General features: G+C 50.3%; 2 protein-coding genes across 2 annotated transcripts; both read left to right on the plus strand.

Moving 5' to 3' along the window:
- The first annotated feature begins 626 nt into the window (after positions 1-626).
- Positions 627-5,178, plus strand: zc3h15 (zinc finger CCCH-type containing 15). Its single transcript, XM_084668615.1, has 10 exons — positions 627-815; positions 1,442-1,543; positions 1,712-1,808; positions 2,957-3,109; positions 3,222-3,313; positions 3,524-3,706; positions 3,786-3,932; positions 4,043-4,165; positions 4,477-4,609; positions 4,778-5,178. The coding sequence occupies exons 1-10, from the start codon at positions 741-743 to the stop codon at positions 4,942-4,944; spliced, it is 1,272 nt and encodes a 423-aa protein (XP_084524741.1). The 5' UTR covers positions 627-740; the 3' UTR covers positions 4,945-5,178.
- Positions 5,179-6,034: 856 nt separating this feature from the next.
- itgav (integrin, alpha V) lies at positions 6,035-17,631 on the plus strand. Its single transcript, XM_084667854.1, is given in 31 exon segments — positions 6,035-6,677; positions 6,796-6,938; positions 7,769-7,860; positions 8,302-8,416; positions 8,625-8,686; positions 8,772-8,817; positions 9,407-9,529; positions 9,701-9,745; positions 9,924-9,967; positions 10,074-10,130; positions 10,654-10,706; positions 10,885-11,090; positions 11,350-11,547; positions 11,630-11,675; positions 12,567-12,674; positions 13,163-13,218; positions 13,471-13,625; positions 13,824-13,961; positions 14,129-14,196; positions 14,279-14,340; positions 14,343-14,425; positions 14,530-14,622; positions 14,763-14,842; positions 15,168-15,248; positions 15,387-15,492; positions 15,650-15,808; positions 15,896-16,021; positions 16,127-16,240; positions 16,346-16,453; positions 16,560-16,682; positions 16,899-17,631. Coding segments are annotated over 31 exon segments (3,153 nt in total). The 5' UTR covers positions 6,035-6,513; the 3' UTR covers positions 16,998-17,631.
- Positions 17,632-18,662: the final 1,031 nt, after the last annotated feature.

Genomic DNA, 18,662 nt, shown 5'->3' on the forward strand with positions numbered 1-18,662 from the left:
ATATCTACAGTACACACACACGTCCTTAACATGTGTACGTAACACCAGGAGGGGAAAATATCTCCCAAAGGATCAGGTCAAAGTGAGTGTGTAGACAAGTTCATCACAGCCATCCACATCCAGAGAGTTAGTAGTGAAAGTTAATATTCATTACTATTTGCTCTCCCAACTCTCCTGCATCTTTCTGTACATCTCCCTTTTTTTCTGTAGAATATTCTGAGGCAGCAGATTGAAGCTTGTTGTTTATCATATACCAACAGCTAAATAAATCATGTTTATTACATGCTTTATCAAGTCTGTTTTTTTCTGTAAATTTAAATCTCAAAATACTGATTTCAAGCTAAAGAGTATTTCCTGTGCTTTTTAGCTCCTACTAACTTGTACCCACAAGTTATGTGACAATTCATCACTTCATCAGCGGAAACTAGGTCAGAGAAACATTTGTTAATCATATATATATATTTTTTTTTACATTTGTTAATTCAACCAGGCAGTGATAATTAGCTACGTATTCCTAATTTCCAGAGAGCAGAAGCTCTCTGTAGTCATGGACTGGAGGATGCAGTGAACTCTGTTAATTTCTCCAGCTCTGAACTCCAGTATCCAGAATTCTAAAAGATGACGTCATGCTGTGTCAACTTAGCAACATTGTCACATGTGGCCTAGCAGTGTATGTAGCGGTGGCTATCGTGCATTGGCACTGTAAAATATAAATAAATAGCCGGCTCTTTCATTCCGCTATGCCTCCAAAGAAACCTGCTCCAGCCGTGGGAAATAAAAAGACCCAAGAGAAGAAGAAGGAAAAGATAATCGAGGTGAAATTAACATACATTGCCTCTGTGGCCATTAATAGCTAGCAAACTAGCTAGAAAGATCGATACGATGTAGCTGAGCTGAGCTATCCAGCTAGCTAGCTTAGGCAAGGCACTAACATGTCATTGATAAGCTGTTATGTCTGGATATTTTTGTCACACAGGACGCTCATTTCCCCACAAGGTTATGTTGTCAGTTTGCTAGCCGACTATTTCCAACATAGAGGTATATTCTTATATCCATTCCAAGCAACCCTTTTTATAAGCTCTGCTAGCTAGGCTAGCTAGTTGACTAAACCCGTTTCAGATTCAGAATCAGAACGTGGCCACATTTGGCCGGGTGGCATGGCGCTATGGAACCGTTAAATCTGCTAACTACCATAGCTAGCTCTAACTATCGGTCTGCCAGACGGTGTGACTAGCTGTATGTGTCATTTTCTATTTAGTGTGGTGTTTTCCACTAGAGCTACCTAGTTATAGCTTTGTCCAACTATTTAATTTCCTGGTGTGGCAAATGAGCTAATCAGAGCTTGTAAGTTAAACTCTTAGCTTATTAAACGGAGCGGCCATCAGGCTAACCACGCTAGCTGCATACTAGCACGTCCGTTTAACCTATTTCCTCTGCGCAGGACAAGACATTTGGGTTGAAAAACAAGAAGGGAGCCAAACAACAGAAGTTCATAAAGAATGTCACTCATCAAGTCAAGTCTGGCGGTCCACCAGGCGCTAAGGTGAGTGTCCTTGTACTTATTCGCGTAGCTATTGATCTTAACTTTTGTATACGCTGACCCCACTGAGTTCGCCTCTAGTTCTGACTTATCACGTTCTCTCTCATCTCCTTGGCCAGTTATCTTTGTCTGCTTTCTTCTTTATCTCCGTCTTTGCCCTTCTGTCTACAGGGCACAGAGGTAGGGAAAAAGGGAGACAAGAAGAAGGAGTTGGAGGAGCTGAACGAGCTGTTCAAGCCTGTGGTGGCTGCTCAAAAGGTTGCCAAAGGTGAGTTGGAAGCCAGTGGACTGAAGGTCTGCGCATGCAGTATGAACTAGTCTACATACAAATTATATTAAAGGCAGGGTAGGCAATGTTGTTGAGAAGCACTTTTTGTCATATTTGCCGAAAGTAACTTCACATCTTGGTAGCAACCAATATATCTAAACGCATATAGAATAATATTAGAATACTAGGATAATAGCATATCGGATTATAAAAAATGGTAAAGTGTGTGCGTGTTGTCATGTAGGTTATAGACTGATTGTCTTGGCTTGCATTCATGAAATAGGTACTATTATGTTATACCTACAGCCAGTAGTGGACTGGCCATCGGTAGCGCCATGTTTATTTTACATAAAGCTCCCCCAAAATTTTTTCGCTCAAATCAGCCAAAATATTTTGCTCGTGCGTCATGCACGCTCGCATTAACTGTGGAACTCCCTACTAGCCTCACATCAAACCCAGAATGTACATGCATTAGCAGGGCACTGTGGTGGCGTATACGGGGACCGGTTCTGGTGGGCCGGTCTGGATCAAAGTCCAGGGCCTAGTTTTACTCCCAGTCCGTCCCTGCATACTGCATATTGAGCAAATTTAAATCGGTATTGCGCAACAATTGAGAGATGGGGACCCGCGAATATTGATGGGTATTTCGCACACCGACCCTGACTATTGATTGGACGGGCTACCTGTCTGTCTACCTACCTGCTGCACGCACTTTGCCCGTCCACTCAATGCTCGTTACTGTAGTTTTGTTATATTATGGGATATTTTGGTTTGAATAGTGTCTAAAAGAAGCTCAAATAGCTAGCTTTGCACAACTTGCCTACCCTGCCTTTAACTTTGTGTATTATAAAGACGACACATGCTCCCTTCCAGGAATGTTCACTAATGGTGAGCCTCCCTACTATCCCTGTCTTCTTTCTTTTCCTTCTTATCTCTCCTTTCTCTGTTCTCCATCTTTATTTCCCTCCCCTTTCTCTTTCCTTCCTCCTATCATATATCTCTTCCTTCCCTCCCTCTGTCTCCTCTATCTCCCATCGTCCCTCCCTCTGTTCTCTATTTCTCCCCTTTCCATCCTCTCTCCTCTCTACACCTCCCTCCCTCTCTCTTCTCTATCTCTCCATCCTTGTCTTTCACTCCCTTTGCCGCAGGTGTGGACCCCAAGTCGGTGCTCTGTGCCTTCTTCAAGCAGGGCCAGTGCACCAAGGGAGACAAGTGTAAGTTCTCTCATGACCTGACCCTGGAGAGGAAGTGTGAAAAACGCAGCTTGTATGTGGACGAGAGAGATGACGAGCTGGAAAAAGGTTGGCATTTTCCCCCATGTATCCAAATCAACACCCTGATTAAAATCTATCCTCATCAGTAACTTCCTCACCAAAGGCCTTGTATCAATATCCTCTCTTCCTCCTCCTCCAGACACCATGGACACCTGGGATGAGAAGAAGCTGGAGGAGGTCATCAACAAGAAACACGGAGAGGCGGAGAAGAAGAAAGCAAAAACTCAGATTGTAGGTTTCTGTCACTTTCGCCGCTCGTTCTCCTGTGTTTCCTGTTCCTCCTGTCTCTGTGTTTCCCGTCTTGTCAGGGTTACACCTGACAGGAGATTTCTCTAAGCAACTGAAGCTCCTCTCAGAGCAGCAGCAGTAGCACTGGGTGATACGCAAATCTGTAGCATTTCTGACTCTTTCCCCCTTTTCCTTGTTTCCTTTTTCCTGCAGGTGTGCCGCTACTTCCTGGATGCCATAGAGAACAACAAGTACGGCTGGTTCTGGGTGTGTCCTGGGGGGGCGGACGTCTGCATTTACCGTCACGCTCTCCCTCCCGGCTTTGTCCTGAAGAAGGACAAGAAGAAGGAGGAGAGGGAAGACGAGATCTCCCTGGAGGAGCTGATAGAGAATGAGGTACGTGTGTGTGTATCGTGTGTGTCCAAACAAGCCATTGGATAAGTGATGCACTGCTAACAAGTGTGTGTGTGCGCAGCGTTCAGCCCTGGGAGCCAACGTGACTCGCATTACGCTGGACACCTTCCTGGCGTGGAAGAGGAGGAAGAGGCAGGAGAAGGTGGCAAAGGCGGAGGAGGACATGGAGAAGAAGAAGGCTGACTTCAAGGCCGGGCGCTCGTTTGGGGTGAGTCGGGGGTAGGAGGTGTGGAGGGGAGCCACTGGGTACGCCGTTGTTTGGCTCACAGAACATACAACAAGGCCTCTGATTGACATTTCCTTGCGTTTTTGCGGCAGGTGAGCGGTCGCGAGGTGTTCGAGTTCCGTCCCGAGCTGGTGGACGACGACGACGAGGAGGCGGACGACACGCGCTACGCCCGGGGAGACGACGACGACGAGGAGGACAATGCTTTGGAGGAGGTAGGACCAGAGTTAGAGACCGTGCTGGCATCTCTTCTGTTCTTCTGCGTTGTCTGTTGTGGAGGGGATGGGGGTTGTTATACGACTTACGGTTCTCAAGGACGCACACGTGCAATTGTCAACTGCGCTGTGAAGCGAGTCTGTGCTATTCTCCGACATGCGCTCTAACAATCACGGCTGATAAGACGCCCTAAAATTGTGTACAGCGCTATTTCTGATACCGTGGCGGCATAAATGTAACCGTTGCGGGCCGCCACGGAAAAATCTACATAGGGGAAACACTGTGTAACCCACGGATACTTGTTCTACAGGTGGAAAACACCGGCGAGTTCCAGGACATAGACCTGGCCCGCTTCGTTCCTCAGGAGGTAGACAACACAGGCATCACCGTGGCAGCGGTGGACAGATTCACCTCCAAGCGCCGACCAACACAGGAAACAGATGGTGAGGACATTAGAAAAAAATACCCACAACCCTGTCGTATCTACAATAGCTGTAATACCAAAGACCGCATGTACATGTGTGTTCACTATGTTGTATGGAGTGTGTGCCTGCGTCATACATGTTTCATAAAGATTGTCTGTCCGTCCCCCCCCCCCCCCCGTCGCCCAGACGACCAGATGAACGGAGCGTGTGGGGGAGAGGAGAACGGTCTTCATGGTGACGAGGATGAGGACGAGGAGGTGGAGCAGGAGGACGTTCCTGTAGATGAGAACCTGTTCACAGAAGACCTGGATGAGCTGGACGAGGAGCTCAACACACTGGACTTGGATGATTGACCTGACCAGCTGCCCGACTTGACTTGGTTGACTGGCTGACCAATTGACGAGTTGACTGACTTCATGGATTGACTGACTGACTGACTGACTCACTGGCTGGCTTACTGACTTGCTGGCATAATCGAGGATTGTAGAGCACCCCTCATGGACTATGAATGAGCAGAGAGAGAGAAAGAAAGAGAGAGAGAAAAAACTTAACTAAAGAGATTCACAATAAACATGCTGATGATCACATCCTGTTGTTGCTGCTTTGTCCTTTACTCCTCCCCCTCCCCTATGACTCACAATCTCACTCTCATCCCTATAGTGCCTCCCCCTGTACCCCACTCTCACCCATTTACTGCCTCACCTATACCCCAATCTCACCCCTTTACTGCCTCCACACTGTACACCACTCCCATATTGGTCCCCCACCCTCCTTCAGAGGTTTAGTCTTTGGGATGTCTTGTGTTGATAATTAGTACAATGTGCTGTCTTCTGTGCTCTCCTCTCCATTTTCCCTTACAGAGAAAACATGGCTTAGCAAATATAAATCATGAATTAATGATCCTGAGACCATGAGACATGTTGACACCCTTCTGATGGATGTTAATGATTATATCTGATTACGAGGGTGGGGAATATGTCATTCTAGAAAGGCGGGGTTAGACAGATAGATGATTGCGATTTCAATGTTATGTGGATGTGCCAAGAACAACTACCGAGGAATGCCAGAGTGGTCCCCGCGTCGAATTCCTCAAGCTGTAGCTCACACGGTCCAGTCTCGCGGGCATCACCAAATATAGCAGCCTGGGCGTCATTACGTCACTGCACCTAAACTATCATTTTAGATCCCTAATTTACACGCATCTGACCCGAGGAAAATAGAAGTGAAGCTGACCCACCACACGACACAGATGTTAAGTTAAATATGCGTAAATAATGTGAACTGATAACTCAAAACCAGCCGTGTGTTCTATCCAATGTAGAAATATAATCGAATTTGTACAATTTAATAGTAATTTCACTTTCCCTTCTCTGGATAATGAACGATGTAAATGTGGAATATGTAGGCTACTACAATTCCCACTTCCCTTTGAGTGGGTCAGTTTGTTTTGGATTTACACTTTCCAGGAGAGACGTCTGGCCAAGCCCAAGCATAAATATTGTACATTGTGTATCTCGGCACACCACCGGGCTATCCGGGCAACCTAATCGAGAATCATTTTAGCATTCCCAGCTACTCTCAGAGAACTGCGTTAGAAAACTGTTAGCCTCGGGACCTGACATGGCAGCAGAAACAAAACAGCAGTATGCGCGGTAGTGTCTTGATGACACATTCATGATCTCGGACAGGGATGGGAGTTGTTTTTTGGAAAAGGAAAGAGGAGGAATTTGTCCAAGCGTCGGGACTGTGAAATCACGACGCATAATCAAAAAGTAGCCCACCTCCAGCGGAGAGTAATATTAAACGACGCCAGATAACACCCAGAGACCTCGCTGTTTAAATAGTCGTTTCTGGTATTAGGCTACAACTTTTTTGTTGATACTGTCCTAGGCCTGTGTTGTAGGCTGCATTTCTGGGACACAATGGAAGTTCGTCGCGGTCTGTGGTGTCCGCTTGTTTCCGTTTTAGTTTACTGTTTGGGGTGTTATTCCTTCAATTTGGACGCCGACAATCCGTCTGTGTTTTCCGGTCCGCAGAGAAGCTACTTTGGCTTCTCGGTCGATTTCTTTAAGCCTAAGGACAAACAGTAAGTTTGCCAACGGTTGCGATTTGAAAGCCATGTATTAAATTATAAAGCCTGTCATCTGTGACTCTTGGAAGAAATTGGGTAACACGTTTGTGTGTTTCGCTGTATGTCTGTTCAGGGCGAACATCTTGGTCGGGGCTCCCAAGGCCAACACGTCGCATTCGGTGCCCTCCACGGTGGTGGAGCGAGGTGCAGTCTACAGTTGTCCATGGTCAAAGACGATAGACGCAAGCTGCCAGCAACTGCAGTTTGACAACTCTGGTAAAGTTGATTGGACACTGATAATTGGTCTTCTTCGGTCAGTCTGTGTGATCCGCCTCTGCTGTAGTCTGATGTTATGATGACTGGGAAAGCAAAACAAGTGTTTTGAAGGTTGGAGTTATACAATCGGTTGTAACCATCGTTTGGAGATTAGTGTTGATGTTAGGAGTTGTTGGAAGTGAATACAGGCTGAGTCTAAAAGCCTCATATTGATAACCTGCTTTTTTGTTGTTGTTGCCTTCCTTGTGTAATTGTTTAACTAGTTGGTCAGTATCCAGGTGGTGTAATATAAACAACCTTTTAGTTAATGTCTACATACATCTCCCTCTGTATATGACATTTCCCTAAATTTAACAGAGACCTGGAATAGCCTTACAGCCAGTCTGGTGCGTGTGAGTGTGTACGTTTGTGTTTTTGGTCAGTCTGTCTGCATGGCTGCTGGCAGCTGTCTTCTCTTCCTGTCCTGTCATCTCTACTTCCTGGAAACATCAAACCCAGCACTCGGCTTTTTGTAGTACACACATGTAGATAGACAAACAAAAGATAATCCAGGGTGGGGCAGATCGCCGCCTGTCTCTTTAAATGTAGTATGTGGTTTATGATAGTTAGCTCTGTGTGTGTGTGTGTGTATATGTGTGCGAGCAGCTGTAACCAGTCTTAGCATGTTCTCGGCTTATGTTTAAGCTTTCTCCATTCCAGTCTCTCCCAGCCTTCACCTCGCCTGGCCCTCGTTCAGTCCAGTGCCCTCAACGCTTAGCGTTGTTTGCCGCAACATACTGGATTCAGCTGCATCCTTCTCAATGTTTCCATCTTTCTCCCTCTCTGTCCAGAGGAAAGGAGGAATGACAAGGGTGTCCAGATGGAGTTCAAGTCCAACCAGTGGTTTGGCGCCTCAGTCCGCTCAGACGGAGAACATATCCTGGTAAGAGCCCCCCTTCTCCTCCTCCTTCTCTTCCATGTGGCCTCTTCCCCCCCCTTCAGAATCTGAATTGTTTATTCGCCAAGTAAGTTTTCACAAACAAGGAATTTACTGTGGCGGGCAGGTGCATACAGTTAACATACAAAAAACATATTCAATCTTAACATCTTAGTGAGTGGCCTACTCCTTCTGCTCCTGATCCTCTTTCTTGTTTTCCTCCTCCTCTTCCTGAGGAAAATTAGCGTCAAACAAAAGTGTTTGTATTACGCCCCCCCCCCTTTCCCCCCTTACAGTAAGTACAGGGACATTCCCCCGAGGCAAGTAGGGTGAAGTGCCTTGCCCAAGGATACAACGTCATTGGCACGGCCAGGAATCAAACTGGCAACCTTGTGATTACTAGCCCGATTCCCTAACCGCTCAGCCATCTAACTCCCCGTGTTGCAGGCGTGTGCCCCCCTGTACCAGTGGAGCACCTACGGCCTGTCAGAAAGAGAGCCTGTGGGCACGTGCTTCCTGATGAAGGGAGAGAAGACTGTGGAGTACTCACCCTGTCGCACCGGTACGTACCCGTCTGTCTGACTGTTTGTCTGGCACATCTCATCGTGGGTTTGAACAGACAGCGTCTGGTTGAGTCACACAGGAACCACTTCCTGTCTGACACTTGCTTGTCTCCCTCCATCTCTCTCTCTCTCTCTCTCTCTCTCTCTCTCTCTCTCTCTCTCTCTGTCTCTCTCTCTCTCCTTCACGCTCTGTCGCTCCCTCCATAGCCTCACACACTCCAGAGTTCCAGGGTTTCTGTCAAGCAGGGTTCAGTGTGGACTTTGTGAAGGTAAGACCACGACCAGAAGTGGCGATTAATCGTCTGCCTCCGAGGCACCCAGTGACCTTCCTGTGTGTCTGTGCTTGTGCTGTAGGACCACAGGGTGGTGGTTGGAGGCCCTGGCAGCTTCTACTGGCAAGGTGAGACATCAGCTGGTGCAGGTGGATGTCAGGATTCCGAACGCCCTTTGGTGTTTTTCTATTTATAAGCATTAGTAAGGGTGTTTGACACACACACACACACACACACACACGCACACACACACACACACTCTTTTGTGCAGCAACAGATGCCCGCGCACACACACACTATTTGCACAAACACACACACACACTCCTTTGTCGGCAGCACACACACACCCTGTCTGCATTATCACACTCACTATCTGCAGAAACACATAAACATAGACACACATTATCTGTAGCAATGCACACACCTAAAGCCTGCATTAACGCTGCTTGCAGCTCCGAGAAACATAAATGACCATATAAGGGTAGAAGCACACAGCCAGAATAGCACTATGTCATCATTCCAATGTCTGGGTGTGCAGGCTGTGTGTGAATGTGGGTGTGTGTGTTTGTGCACATGTGATGTGGAGTGGGAAAGACCATACTGGGTTGTTAGACTGGTTTTTTTTACCGTCTGTTCATAAAACGTCCGTTTCCTCTCTCACAACCATATCCTAACTCTTTCGACTGTCTCCTCTCCCTCCACTTCCTGTTTGTCCAGGTCAACTGATATCGGATGACATTACTGAGATCATCAATCGCTATGACAAGCAGTTCACCACTCCCTATAGCAACCAGCTGTCCACCAAGCCGGCCAGCGCCCAGTTTGATGACAGCTACCTGGGTGAACACACACACACACAAACTGAACACACAGAGAGACACAGAACATTGAAAGATCATCTACATCAATTGAGTGAATAATAAAAACCAGAGAGACTTTTACAGACATTTACAGACGTTTTTGGCACAGACAGCCACGTTGTTGCCTCTGACGTGTGTGTGTGTGTTTCAGGCTACTCTGTGACTGTGGGAGACTTTAATGGTGATGGAAAGGATGGTGAGTATTTCTACTATTTAGTAATCAGTTTTTCTGTTGTACTGTACTAAGTTCTACTGTGCTCTTCTCGACGGCCCACTACCATGTTCTACTCTACGTTACCCTGCTGGGCTCTGTTCCGTCTTCCACTTCTGGGGTCTATTTTCTGATGTTAGTCTGCTGGTGTTCTTCTTTTTAGACTACGTGACCGGAGTCCCTCGAGGTGACAAGTCTCTGGGCTATGTAAGAACACACACACTCACACACACACTGAAGCACACACATCCACAGCTCGCTGCTGTCAGGCGTAAGTTCCGTGAATCCAAATAAGTCCACCTTTTCTCATCAGGTGACCATTCTCAACGGACACAGCATGGAGTCTGCGGTGAACTTCACCGGAGTCCAGGTGAGATCTAGTCCATGGTCCATGGTTAGGACCAGGTGCAGGGCTAGGACCCGGGTTGGGACCAGCGTTAGTGTGGGCTATGTTGTGGAATCCAGGTCAGGAACGTGGGGGGGGGGGGGGTGATGATTGTGTCGATCTATTCCAGAGCATTTGTGTAAACGCCTTCAGGCATGATGAACTGGGTCAGGTTCACTGATCCATGCTGTCACTCGGACACACACACACACACAGTGATCCTGGAGTTTTTAAGTACATGGATTCGATTACATAACAGAGCAGTTGTATTTTCATTATTGTGGTTAGAGGTGGGGGGGTTGTATAGATGTAGTTTGACGGTTCAGGTTAAACGTTGTAACCGGAGCAGCTTTGTGTCTGTCTCTCTCTGTCTCTCTCTCTCTCTCTCTCTCTCTCTCTATATATGTCTCTGTCTCTCTCTCTATCTCTCTCTTTCTCTCTCTCTCTCTCTCTCTTTGTCTCTCTCTCTGTCTCTCTATCTCTCTCTCTGTCTCTGTGCTGCTGACAGATGGCAGCTTACTTCGGACACTCGGTCGCTGCCACCGACGTCAACAACGACGGGTGAGTCTCTCCCTGTTTGGAGGCCCGGCTCTGGAACGATCGTCGGCTGTAAGCCAACCACGAGAGGACAAGCCCCATCTTTTGTTCGCCCTCTCCCTCTCGCCCGTTCCTCTGCTCACTCGCGCTCTCTCTGTCGGCCCCCCCCATGCCCCCCCTCCCGCCCCCCTTTCAACCCCAGGTTGGTGGACCTGCTGGTGGGGGCTCCTCTCTTCATGGAGCGGGGCTCAGACGGGAAGCTGAGGGAGGTGGGCCAGGTGTACGTGTACCTGGGGAGGGGGGGGTTCTCCTTCCAGCCCCCCCGGAAGCTGACCGGGGGGGAGATCTACGCTCGCTACGGCAGCTCCGTCGCCGCGCTGGGAGACCTGGACCTGGACGGCAACAACGGTAGGGAGGGAGGGGAGGGGAGGGGAGGGGAGGGGAGGGGAGGGGAGGGGAGGGGAGGGGAGGGGAGGGGAGGGGAGGGGAGGGGAGGGGAGGGGAGGGGAGGGGAGGGGAGGGGAGGGGAGGGGAGGGGAGGGGAGGGGTGGTGATGGTGGTGGTGGTGGTGGTGGTGGTGTGTGTGACGTGTTGGCAGGTGCGTGTGTTGATTCTTTGCCTGCCGTATCCTTGATTTATCTTCATTAACGCTGCCCCCCGCCCCCAGACGTTGCCGTGGCAGCGCCCTACGGAGGCCCGTACAGGCGGGGCCAGGTGTTCATCTACAACGGGCGGGGCGGGGCCGTGGGGGTGGAGCCTGTTGCCTCGCAGGTGCTGGAAGGGCGCTGGGCGTCAGCCTACATGCCCCCTAGCTTTGGCTACGCCATGTCTGGAGGAACGGACATCGACCAGAATGGATACCCAGGTACCCTGGAGGGAGAGAGAGAACTAATGTGTGAGAGAGAGAGGGAGAGAGACAGAGAGCTGACTGTGTTGTGTTTCACCAGATCTGATCGTCGGGGCCTTTGGAGCAGACAGAGCTGTTCTCTACAGGTGAGCTGTCCTCTCCTCTGGGCCTAGCCCACTCCCTGCTCTTTGGGTCATTCCGTTAGTGCATGCACCTCTTATGGCTCCACTGGGACAGCCAATCGGAGTGCAGTCTGGGGATGCTTGGTACCCAGTGGCGGGAATAGCAGACCAGTGGACTGACGATACAGAAGTATAGGGTGTTGACATTTCGGTGTAAAGATTTGAGTGAGCGAGTGTTGGAATTGTGTGGGTTCCTTTAAGTATTTATAATGCTCCTGTGTTATGTTTAGTTATGCTGTTGTCAGTCTGTGTTTGTTAGCCACTGCATTGAAGTTGTTAATGCGTTTTATGATCGCGGGTGTATATTCAATTGATGCCGGTGTCGCGGTTGCATTATAAATGCGGGCGTAATCTTTGTTGGATAACTAGTGACACGTTTAACGATTACCTGAGGTGTTTAGCAGCTAGAATGTGAAAGACTACGTGCATAATGTAGGAAGTAGTGTCACTTCAGTAATGTGAGAATATCGCTATTATTAATGTGAGGTTGTCACTATATATCCTTATACTGCGAGATGCCTATTGGTATGATTAAGTACCTCTGTTGTATTCTATTTCTTCGCAGAACACCACACACACGCGAATACAACTTAGCACACGCACTCCATTCCTCTCAGCTTTATAATAAAATATAATAATCAACTTTGGATTGTTCATCATCTCAGGCATTTGAACCAGATGCACCACAGTGGCTTCTAAGAATTTCTTACCAGAGAACATAGTCTCCACAACAGTATGTCAGAACCCAGCAATATGAAAAGAATGAAGGTTCCTTTCCATGCTACGACTGGCACTGACACTATGGTCATGTGTGCGATGTTGTGTGACCTCCCTGACCCTTGACCCTTGACCCAGGGCCCGGCCAGTCATCAGTGTGAACGCCACCCTGGACATAAGCCCTCAGATCCTCAACCCTGAGGACCGCTCCTGCACCCTGCCTGGAACGTCCACCCGGGTCTCTTGGTAACACACATGCACACTTACACAAACACTCACTCAATAACTGTGTGTGTGTGTGCACCCCTCCCTATGACTCATTTTGAGTGTTAACAGCAGTTAGTCTGTGTCTGCTATGCCAAATCTCGAACACACACATACACGCACTAAATGACGCAACCTTTGGCTTGTTTTTTTTTCTTCAAATGCAGTTCAGCTGTGAGGCCGTGGATGGGGTTGTTCTGTGGCGAATTTGAGTTTAGCATTAGCTTCATTAAAGCACAGACAGAGCTAACTAGGTCAACCATGTTTCACTGTAGCCTGAGGTAGCATACTGCCTCTGTTTAATAGTCTAAACAGCCTCAGGGCTTGTCCTACACTGGGTTATCAGCTTCTGGAGTACATTGACAGTACATTGTACCCTTCTCTCTCTCTGTCTCTGTCTGTCTGTCTCTCTCTGTCTCTCTCTCTGTCTCTCTCTCTGTCTCTCTTTGTGTGTCTCTATCTCTTTCTAGTTTCAAGGTCAAATACTGTTTAAAGGCATCTGGGAAAGGAGCTCCGGCCTTAATCAGTAAGAATGCCTCTCTTCCTCTTTGTCACCCTTCTTATCTCTCTCTCTCTGAGTCACTCTCCCCCGCCCCTCTCTCTCACTCCCTTGTTATGTCTCCCTCCTGTCATTCCCCCTCTCTCTCTCACTCCCATTTCATCCTTTGATTCTCCTCCTTCATGTAACCTCTGACCCCTCTAATCTCTCTTTCATCCTGATAACCTCTGATCTCTCTCTCCCCCTGATAACCTCTGATATCCCCCTCCCCCCCTACAGATTTCCAGGTGGATCTTGTACTGGACCGTCTCAAACACAAGGGGGCGATCAAGCGCGTGCTGTTCCTCCACAGCAAGACGTCCCAGTACAGCAAGAACATGACGGCCAGCAACGGGCGAGGCCCCTCCTGTGAGGAGCTGGATGCTTACCTCATAGTCAGTCTGCCTCTTCACCACCACCATCATCATCAGAAGCAGCTCCGCCAGCACTGATTTTACTGGTGGTGCACATCCTCACAAGTTCTAACCCGTGTGTGTGTGTGTGTGTGTGTGTGTGTGTGTGTGTGTGTGTGTGTGTGTGTGTGTGTGTGTGTGTGTGTGTGTGTGTGTGTGTGTGTGTGTGTGTGTGTGGAGGATGACTCTGAGTTCCGTGATAAGATCACCCCCATCAGTGTTCTGCTGGAGTACAAGCTGGACGTCCTCAGGGCTGCAGACAAAGCCAGCCTCCAGCTCATACTGGACCACAGCACCCCCACCAACGTGTCCAGACAGGTACGCACTCGCCTGGACACACACACACACTCACCTGGACACACACACACACTCACCTGGACACACACACACACTCACCTGGACACACACACACACCTATACACAATGAACTGTCTCAAATTGATCGCTGAAGCTTATGATTGGCCTGGCTGCTGTTGTGGTTGCAGGCTCATATTCTGCTAGACTGTGGAAACGACAATATCTGCAAACCAGACCTCAAGCTGTCGGTCCGCAGGTAAGACACACACACACACCTACGCCCACCCACACACACACCTTCAGTAGAGACAGCACCATCTGGCTGTGCTGCCCCCTAGCGACCGGGAGCGGATCTACATTGGCGACGACAACGCCTTGACGCTGGAGGTGACGTCGGAGAACGGGGGGAGGGGGCGTACGAGGCCGAGCTGCACGTCACGCTGCCCCCCCAGGCGGACTTCACCGGTGTGGTCCGCAACAGCCAGGTACACACGCACACACACTTGGCACTTGAAAGCATGTGCATGGATCTGGGGTGCTGTTGCGTTTGACTGGTCTGACCCCCCTCTTCTCCTCCTCCCCCCTCCAGACCCTGTCCAGACTGTCCTGTGCCTACAAGAGGGAGAACCTGACGAGGCTTGTGGTGTGTGACCTGGGAAACCCCATGAAGGGCGGAACCAAGGTGAACGCGCACACACCACGTAGGGCTGCGCTGCCTTCTAGTGGCCGCCAATGGATAAACATGGGTGTAAATGGAAATGAAGACCTTGTGTCCAATGGTGTAAGCTTTCCCTCGCTTGCTCCCCCTCCTCCCTCTCTCAGTTGGTAGCAGGTCTGCGTTTCAGCGTCCACCAGCTGTCCGAGCAGGACACCTCCGTCCAGTTCAACCTGCAGATTGTCAGGTAGATTGTGTGAACGTGCGTGTGGATGCCTGTCTGCCTGCCTGTCTGTGTGTCTGTGTGTCTGTCTGCCTGTGTCTGTCTGCCGGTGTGTGTCTGTCTGCCTGTGTGTGTCTGTCTGCCTGTGTGTGTCTGCCTGTCTGTCTGTCTGTCCTTCTGTCTGCCTGTGTGTCTGTCTGTGTGTGTCTGTCTGTGTCTGTCTGCCTGTGTGTCTGCCTGTGTCTGCCTGCCTGCCTGCCTGCCTGCCTGCCTGCCTTTCTGTCTGTCTGTCTGTCTGTCTGTCTGTCTGTCTGCCTGTGTGTGTCTGACTGTGTCCTGTGTCCGGCAGCTCAAACCAGTTTAACAACACCAGCGTGGTGGTGTCCAGTCTGACCCGCCTGGCTGTGCTGGCTCGGGTGGAGGTACGAGGGTGAGTACCTCAGGCCTCCTGACCCCCCTCCCTACCCGCTTGTATAGATGCATCTATCTGTTTACCTCTCCAACCCTCCAATCCAGCCATTCATCCGTTCTGTCTCTCTGTCCATCCATCTCTTTCTCCGTCTGTCAGGGTGTCCGCTCCAGACCAGGTGTTCCTCCCCATCGCTAACTGGCTGCCTAAATCCCCTCCGGTCGTGGAGGACGACATTGGGCCCATGGTGCAGCACATCTACGAGGTACGAACCGAACGCCCCCGCCCCCCTCGACCCCAAAGGAAAGCCCCCTCTCCGACCTTAGGCACACCCCAATCCCCCTACAGCAGCAGAGGGTGGAGAGCACTCTCACGGGGGTGTGCCTCGACTGACGCGCCTCTACCCCTGTCCCACCCCCCAGCTGCGTAACAACGGCCCCAGCACCTTCAGTAAGGCCATGCTGGACGTGCAGGTGCCCTACCGCCTGCTCAACTCCTCCCTCCTCTACATCATCAAGTACGAGGTGGACGGGCCCATGAACTGCTCCACCAGCATGGAGATCAACCCGCTCAACGTGTCTGTACGTACCCCACCCGCACGCGCACACACACACACGCAGGTATTCACACATCCCCACTGAGGGCCTCTCATGGTGAATGTTGGGCAGGGCGCGGCGGTTGCCGTGGAGAGGAACGCGACAGTGTTTTCCCCCGGAGACCGCGTGGAAGGGCGGAACCGCGTGCACCGGAGAGACTTGGAGGGCAAGCAGCCGGAGGGAGACCTGGGGACCCTGGTACACACACACACACACACACACCCTCTGGTACACATCCCCACACTGTTACACACATTGTCTCTCTCCGTCCCTTTATACCGCGTTGTGTGTGTGTGTGTGTAGGACTGCAGCACAGCCCAGTGTCTGGAGATCAAGTGCCAGGTGGGTCGTATGGAGCGAGGGCGCAGCGCCATCCTCTTCATCCGCTCCCGGCTGGGCGTGGCCACCTTCCTCAAGGTACCAGACCCCTGCAACCACCGGCCTCCGCCCCCTCCCGGCAGCGACAGCATGGCTCACATGCTAACGACTCACCGCCTTCCTCTCTCTCCCCCTCCCCACCAGGCCGAGAACCAGAACCGGTCCTATGTGGTTCGTTCCTCGGCCTCCTTCGTCGTGATAGAGATGCCCTACAAGAACCTGGTCTCTGAGCTGCCAGCCAACACCACCACGGTAGGGAGGGGAGGGAGAGAATAGAGTGTGGATGTGTATTCTGTTTGTTTTGCTGTGCATGTAGAACTGTTAACCGCTTGTCACTGGTCCGTGCGCGTGTGTCCAGGTGAGCACGGCGGTGGTGTGGGTGGCCATAGACAGCCGCCAGCCGGTGCCAGGCTGGGTGATCGCCCTGGCAGTGCTGTCTGGTCTGCTGCTGCTGGCTCTGCTCTGCTTCGTCATGTACAAGGTCAGTCTGCCTCTCCACCTCCCGCCCCTCCACCTCCCCCCATCCCCTACTCTCTGTTCCCGCCCCTCCACCTCCCCCCATCCCCTACTCTCTGTTCCCCCTCCTCTCCCGCCTCTCCTTCCCCCTCTCTCCGTTCAGCTCCTTGCCGACTGACACTGGCCGCTCTGTAACACATTCTGCTCCTCCTGATCTCTGGTTCCCCCCCCCCCCCCACAGCTGGGTTTCTTTAAGCGCGTGCGCCCCCCCCAGGACGACAGCACTGAGAAGGAACGGTTGCAGCCCCAGGAGAACGGGGACTCCAACACAGACACCTGAGTCGTCGCCCCCCCCCCCCCCCCCCCACTCAACAGTTCTATTTAGACCTTAATTTATCTACTAATGACGGAATGACTTACTAGATCGTGTCCATGGCAACCAGGTTGACGAGTCCCTGTGTTGTGGTAGCTGTGGTCACCTAGCAGTTAGTTCCTTCGATCGATCGATCGATCAATCACAGAACTGTAATTAATTGTGATTAATTCATTGATTACCAATCCTGCTGTTAATCTTTAGTTAAGGGAAGCTTCAAACATGAGCGTGCCTGAGAATAATCCTGTATATTAGTCTGTGTGTGTGTGTGTGTGTGTGTGTGTAACAGAGAGAAAGAGGGAAAAAGTGTGTGTGAATGTGTGTGTGTGTGTGGCACGCTGGTTACTGAGTGAGGTGTAAATTAGGTCTTGCCCATATTGGGCGACTAGATTTGGAAGTTGATTTTTAACCTTTTTCTAGATGACATAGACAGTTTGTATTCCTTCATGCTCCAGCAGGTTTCTGAAACGTGCGTTAACCTCACACCTGCACTCCTGCCCCCCCAAACACTGTCTTGGCTCAACCACCAGACATCATACTACCCTGCTGAATACATGTTACTGTATCTCTCACTGACCCCTCAATAAAGTCAAGTCTCACATCCTGTGTGTGTGTGTGTGTGTGTGGTAGAGTGGCCGACTGACACTTCGGAACTAGATCCACTAGATGGCAGCGTTGTCAGTCCACACAGCCAGGAGACACGGATCTGGAAGGAACATGCTGGAACGCCCAGCAGGGAGGGAGAGGGAGGAGGGGGCTGAGCGGGGGGGGCATGTGAGGACAGGACTGCTGAGGAGGTGCTTGCTCACGCGCAGGAACACTTCCACCTCTTCCTGGTTCCAACAGGAATCTCCTCTCTCTCTCTCGCCACCTCTTCTGGGAGAAGTCATCTTTTTATCTCCTGTCCCATCCCTGCTCTACCAAGCCCAGGTCTGTACAGTACAGTTAGAACCAGTACTGTTAACGTGTAGACTTTCCCGTAAGATGGATGGAAAGAGGCAAGGTCACAGCCATGTTTACATACTCGACACACGCGGGCAAGTGTCTGGAGCTACATTGACATGCGCGCACCCGCCAGTCTTATTACAGTGTGTCCCCGTTCAACTTGTCCTAACTCCTCCTCCACATTCCTGAAGACTGACAGAGGTCACACACACACGCGGTTGTAAATACCAGTGTCGGACAACTCCGGATATCTAAAGTGGAACAGTACGTGACTGGGTGGACAGAGCACACATGCTAAGTTCACCCAGCAAGGTCACGTAGAGGAAGGTCACGTGCCCATTTTATTTATTTACATGTAGCCTTTAGTTACCCAAGCTTGGTTACATTCACATTTTTCCCTGCAGTGTGTCCGTGTGGGGGGGGCATCAGGGTTTAACCCCAACCCTCCTACCTTGAGGATCTACTTTGACCTAGGTCACATGGCTTGTAACCTCAAACCATGTGCAAGCCTTAAGAGATAAGGTCATAACCCTGATTTCAACCCTTAACCTTGCTGATGTAGCACGTTTCCATTCAAAACACACAAACACTACATGGAAAGAAAAGACTTGCCCAAGACCTAAACAAGGACAGGTGTAGGACACAGGAGGCACACGGTAACCAACGGCAGCATCTCCTTCACAGGAG

This window comes from Hypomesus nipponensis, chromosome 12, assembly GCF_054491055.1.
Source record: "Hypomesus nipponensis isolate SF chromosome 12, ASM5449105v1, whole genome shotgun sequence".
Lineage (NCBI taxonomy): Eukaryota > Metazoa > Chordata > Actinopteri > Osmeriformes > Osmeridae > Hypomesus > Hypomesus nipponensis.